This window comes from Rutidosis leptorrhynchoides, chromosome 1 (assembly GCF_046630445.1).
Source record: "Rutidosis leptorrhynchoides isolate AG116_Rl617_1_P2 chromosome 1, CSIRO_AGI_Rlap_v1, whole genome shotgun sequence".
NCBI classification, from domain to species: Eukaryota; Viridiplantae; Streptophyta; class Magnoliopsida; order Asterales; family Asteraceae; genus Rutidosis; species Rutidosis leptorrhynchoides.
In genome coordinates this window covers 675,893,658-675,899,927 of record NC_092333.1, presented here as the reverse complement: position 1 = coordinate 675,899,927, position 6,270 = coordinate 675,893,658, and the positions used below count along the sequence as shown (strand labels likewise).

At 34.2% G+C, this 6,270-nt stretch overlaps 1 protein-coding gene across 1 annotated transcript; it reads right to left on the bottom strand.

Moving 5' to 3' along the window:
* Positions 1-503: 503 nt before the first annotated feature.
* On the bottom strand, positions 504-5,249 carry LOC139885978 (2S seed storage protein-like). Its single transcript, XM_071869724.1, has 3 exons — positions 5,005-5,249; positions 1,220-1,525; positions 504-804 (listed from the first exon to the last, which is right to left on the bottom strand). Exons 1-3 carry the CDS (start codon positions 5,247-5,249, stop codon positions 504-506), a joined length of 852 nt encoding a protein of 283 aa, XP_071725825.1.
* Between the last annotated feature and the right edge of the window lie 1,021 nt (positions 5,250-6,270).

Sequence of the window (6,270 nt, the reverse complement as noted above, 5' to 3'; positions counted from 1 at the left end):
TATTATTAATATAATGATATATCTATTCTTATTAATATTAATATATAATATATAATATATAATTATGTGATATGTGATAATATAAATTGATATTTTAAGTAATGAAATCTGTATTTTAAATTAAATTAGGAAACCTAATAATTCAATTAATAATAAATGGAAAGACTGATACATAATATTTAATCAGAAGTTGACACGTGACAGAATTTAATCAGAAGTTGACACATAGGTTTATAATCACGCGCTTTATATAATGTATAGAGAGATTAAAGTAGGTTCATATTCCACGCATTTTTCTTGTCTTAAAAGAAAATGGTGAGCAGCATTTACGAAGCACCTTAAAATTTTTGTACTCAAAAGATTCATTTTATTTATTCATTTCACACATAATTACAACGTGCTTAGTATTATTCAGAAACAACTTCAACCACATCTCAAAACCACAAACGGCTAGAGATGTGGAATTACTCTTTATTCCTAATTACACCTCCAGTCGATATACTTCAAAACATGGCAGATGGGATCCTGCATTGTTGCACTTGCAAGTCGCATTCATTTTGCAAATTCTGAATCGCCCTCTGCACCATCTGTGGACCCGCGCCACGTTGGCCACTTTGTCTTCTTCCTTGTTGTTGTTGCTGCCTCATGGCCTGCTCGTAAACCTCCTGCATGGCTTCACACTGGCACTCCCTTTGCACGTTTTCGAGCTCGTTGCAACAGCTTCTCAGTTCTTGTGTTTGTTGTTGTCCTTGTATGTCGGTTTTCATCAAAAGTAAGCCACTTTGTTGCTGTTGTTGGATGTACCTGTCCAAAAATTAAGATAAATAAGTCACTGAGAAATGAATATTGTGTACTAATTAAATAGAGTTGTCAACGATTACTCTGTCTATATTTATATTTGTTCCAAGTGATTGCTCATTTTAAAAAAAAAATTTGCTAAATATCGAACTCACAAGTTTACACTTACTCTAAACTTTAGATTTCTTAAATAACGTCCACCATATTATTTTTATACTCAGTATCTCTTAAAATAATTATAAATATCAAATTCTCAAATTTACACTCATTAACAACTTCTAATATTTTACTGTTTAAATAAGTGAAGTCAAACTTAACATTTACGGAGTATAATTATCTCATACTTAAAAAATTTCTAGCAGACACTCAGACATTAACTTATTTTTGAGAGGAAGAGGTTAGATAATTAATCGTGTTATACCTCTGGCACTGGTTAAACTGTCGTCCTTGGACTTCACTGCATTGCTGTGAACCACGTGAGCTTTGACGGCGGGAGTTGTCCTCCTCGTCGAGGGTGGTGATGAAGGTCCTGAAGTTTCCAAGTTGGCATTGGCGTCTGGTTTGAAGGTTGCATTGGTTAGGAAGCTGTTGAGCCTTTTGCCTCAACTGTCCGACCTGTTGAGCACCAAAACGTCCACCTTGTTGTCCCTGCATATGTTGAACATCTCGAAACACTTGTTTCACGGCCTCACACTGACACTGCTCGTCGATGTTTTGGAGTTGGTTGTGTTAGAAATTGTGTATGAATTGACTGCCGGATTCGTTCTTGAATCGTGTGTTCACTTTCTCTATAAAGTATTTCGACCCTACGATTGCCTCGGTTACACGAAATCTTTACAGGGATAAGACAAGAACGCAATCAGTGTTTTTGGCAATGAAATCACTGATCAAATTGTTAGAGAATATGTGTGTGTTTTCTATTTTTTAGAATGAAAGCAAATTCCTCTATATATAAGAGGTGAAAAGGTGCGACGAAAGGATGTAACCCTTCAATGTAAATATGCAACCTTTCAACGAAAAGATGCAACTCTTCGTTTAAACCTTTTAGAAAATAACATCCCTCTTCATGAAATGATGTAACCATTCATGGTTATCTTTCCATGAAAAGATGTAAATTCCAATACCTTATTGAATTAACTCGAACGAGCGTGCACTCCACACTCTCCAAACTCGTCATTGAGCTTAATTCGATAAGCCTTTGCTTTCTAGTAAATCCCAATTAACTAAAATGATTGTTGATAACACTAAAATCACCAACAAATCCCCCCCATTTTAGTGTAATCCTTGATTTACTAAAATAATTAAACAAACAGAACAAACTAATGCATAAATGGAAATGTTCATGAAGAATTGAATTTCCACTTAGTATAATATTTACGAGAATTCGAAAATCAGGGTGTTCACGAAGAATTGAACCCTTCAATCCATATGAAAACTATAAAATACTATACACATCAGTTTCTTACATATCTCTAAGACAATCTTGACACTATTATAAGCCATGTGTCCCAATCCTTCAGTGAACATATTGGCAGCTAAGTCCAAAGCTCCATCGAAGCGGCAAAACTTCATGTTCACATAGGTAGCTCTTTTAGTCTTGCACCCGCATTTGCAATTTTTCAAAAGAACTATTAAGAAGTTAAACTTCAACCTAACTCCACTTACGGGTCTAAACACATACTTTGGGATCAGAATATTTATGTGTTTCAATCTTCAGAAAGTAAGCTTACCTCATTGAATTCAGCTCCTAGCGTTGTACTAGAAGGGAATTGGGCGTCTCACTTTGGAAGATTTAATGGACTTCAATCCCACATCATTAGCCAACTTTTGCGCGCTTTCGACTAATGCTTTTGTCAAGTGATTTAGTCAAACTTTGTTGTGACTCAACAAAATATGTAGATATCACTTCATTCGTGATCTACTCACGAAACACAATATGTCTAAGGCATAAGTATCTAGATTTTCCCTTGTACATTTGACTATATGCCTTAGCCAATGAATATCCCATAATTAGAAATCTAAATGGACATTACACTCATCTCTTTCAACTTCAATCAATTTTTCTTTGTAATCCTTTGATCCAAGGACTTATTAAATTCTTATTCTTCCATAAGAATCTCGCGAGTACTCAAATTAATTGTTTGATTAGTCATTGCACATGTCCACTTTCCACAACTCACCAATGTAAACCTTATAATTTGTACACCTTTTGATAATGTATCCACATTATCCTTATGCACATATTTATTACCAACACATTGGACAATGAGATTATAATTATAAACTTACCTTAGTCGAACCTCTTCTAAGGCCAAGAAGAAATGACAACAAGTTTATAGTGTCAATAATCTCAACATCAATCTTTCGAACCAAGATACCCATCTATACCAACGGTAAAATCCAACAACTTGTAGATGTATAATTCTTGAAAGATAGTAAACTTAATACAATTTCAATATATGCCTTAAGGATTCACATTGTGAATTAAACCATAGTTCATGGTTGACTTTTCTTTAGTAACAAAACAGTCACTTCACAATCATGAAAATTGTTTTGTGACTTTTCCAACGGATTATCACCACCCGTTAAGTAGTCTGATAGTTGTTAACGAATAAATCATTATGACTTTATAACAGTCACAACCTTTAACAACACATAACTACCATTTACATCAAGAATAACTACCCGTAACTACCACCTTGAAAGTGCTTCCGGGCAGATCACATGCATATGAATGGAATTATACACGCGACATCATTTAAAACCAAAGCACTTCTATTACTATTGTATTAGGATTTATGAAAAATCATATCACGGTCATATTCCCATATGCCATATGACGGTAACCGTTTCCCAGAATCAAACACTCAATTTCTTTTGATGAGTTTAAAACTTGTTATCACATGGAACAAATTGTAAGTGAATCTTTCACCAATAGAGTCAAAGTTGCCATATATAAAAATGCTTGTATCTAAATATAAACACATCTGACGACGTAACCACTTGCTAACAATTATGACAAGTGTCAAAACTTTGAACCAAAAGAAAAAACCATGTCCCATACGATGACAAACCTTTTGTATGAATTAAAAGTTCTGATACACATTGTCAAGTGGTATACATCATACTTGTCAACAGTTATTAACATAAATTATGATAACAACTAATTAGGCACATATGAAAAATTAATCATATGGCCTATCAGAGCATAAAAAGAAAACAAGATAGATAGAAATCGCGTACTTGTATATTGATCGTTCCTCCAAATGAATCATTCTCATGGTTGTTCCACCATTTGAATCTTCATCTATCAATGAAGTTTAATAAATCCACATCCTGATCCGTACTTATTTATATGTTCCCCATTGATTAAAAGTTGACTAACGCCTTGTAAGTATAACTTTCCAATATAATTCCCACAATGAATTTTACAAGCACCAGGATGCCATCACCCACGAATCCTCAAAATTTATCCATCAACTTTTAAATATCCCGTACACCATAGATGTTGTTGTAGAGAAAATAACATAGCCATCGTAATTACTTTCATTTATTCTTCCATCCATTAGTTGATAACGGATCTTCCAAATTCTCTCAACCATTGCGTATATGTCTCCATCAACGATTCAACTTCATCCAAGTTTATCATCATGAAAATACTTTATAGATTTGTTAGAAATTGTGTATGAATTGACTGCCGGATTCGTTCTTGAATCGTGTGTTCACTTTCTCTATAAAGTATTTCGACCCTACGATTGCCTCGGTTACACGAAATCTTTACAGGGATAAGACAAGAACGCAATCAGTGTTTTTGGCAATGAAATCACTGATCAAATTGTTAGAGAATATGTGTGTGTTTTCTATTTTTAGAATGAAAGCAAATTCCTCTATATATAAGAGGTGAAAAGGTGCGACGAAAGGATGTAACCCTTCAATGTAAATATGCAACCTTTCAACGAAAAGATGCAACTCTTCGTTTAAACCTTTTAGAAAATAACATCCCTCTTCATGAAATGATGTAACCATTCATGGTTATCTTTCCATGAAAAGATGTAAATTCCAATACCTTATTGAATTAACTCGAACGAGCGTGCACTCCACACTCTCCAAACTCGTCATTGAGCTTAATTCGATAAGCCTTTGCTTTCTAGTAAATCCCAATTAACTAAAATGATTGTTGATAACACTAAAATCACCAACAGGTTGCAACACTGTTGGTGTAGGCGTTGGCCTTGAACTTGCTGATAGTTTTCTTCAAATGGACTCTGGATACTCTGTTGGAGGTACTGTTGACATACGTTTAATTGTTGTCCTTGAAGTTGACGTGTACATTGCTGACGAGAAGAGATCGGGTTTTCGTCGTCAATAGTGGTGGTAACGATGGTTGTGTGGGCGGTAGCGAAGGCTAGTAGGGCGGTGAAGGCGAGTGCGAGAGATAGTAGCTTTGCCATTATGAGTGTAAATATTATGGTGATTTTTGTTGTGTGATTTGAAGTGTTGGTGATGATGGGTATTTATGGTGGGTTTGGGTGTTGGAGGGTACGCATGGGGTTGTCCACGTGGAATGATGGAAATAGGTGGAGAGATTTTGTAGTTTGGAGAAACACGTATACGAGTTTTTACATGTATATGAAACAAGTGGAAGTGTGGTTTTTAAGTAGTATGAGGTGTACTATATTTTGTCCTGTTTCTTTCATGAAATGGCTAAATGTTGATTTGAGTGGTCAACTAAACTTCAAAATTGTAAATTGAAAACAGTGTCCACTTGAAGTACAAAACTCTAGAGTGTAAACAAACATATATGGAGTACTTACAATGTTTTTTCAAATTTACTAAAGAAAATATGATATGATTTGATGAATATATAACGTCAATTAATTTTTAGCATCGTTATTCGATCTTTGTTTACTTTAACATTATAATTATAATATATTTTTAAATTAAATACGGTATTCTTTTCAGTTATTACAACAATGTTGTTAGCTTAATGCTTGAAGTGAATCATGAATGCTCATTCATATGAGTCATCATAGTCAATTAGTCAAATGGAGTAGTAGCTAGCCATATCTTGGTATAGAATCTATAAAATACAAAAGTTTACTCTAATTTCCTATATATACTATTAGAAGCCGAAGGGCCTACATTGGTCATTTGATCGTTTAACTATGTCAAACGACATTTCTCATTAGAACATGATTAAATAAAAGTAATAATTAAAAAGTAATATTGTATTTCTTATATATAAAGTTTTTTGACAAAATTACACCGGGGGTCCCTGTGGTATGTTCGAAATAACAAGTGGAGTTCAAAAGATTTTTTTCACCTTGGGGGTCACTGTGGGTTGCAATAGTTTCACCGGAGGTCCATTTAGCTAACATCCGTGAAATTCTAACAGATAAGTGATGCACATGACTTGCACATGAGGGTAAACTCGTTTTTTTAAAATGTTTTTACACATCTCTTTTATCTCAT

Coding starts and splice junctions, on each gene's coding strand:
- LOC139885978 (XM_071869724.1), bottom strand. CDS start 5,249: ATGGCAAAGCTACTATCTCTCGCACTCGCCTTCACCGCCCTACTAGCC. Junction 1,526..5,004: donor CGCCTACACCAACAGTGTTG/CAACCTGTTGGT, acceptor CAATTTCTAACA/CAACCAACTCCAAAACATCG. Junction 805..1,219: donor CAGTTTAACCAGTGCCAGAG/GTATAACACGAT, acceptor ATTTTTGGACAG/GTACATCCAACAACAGCAAC.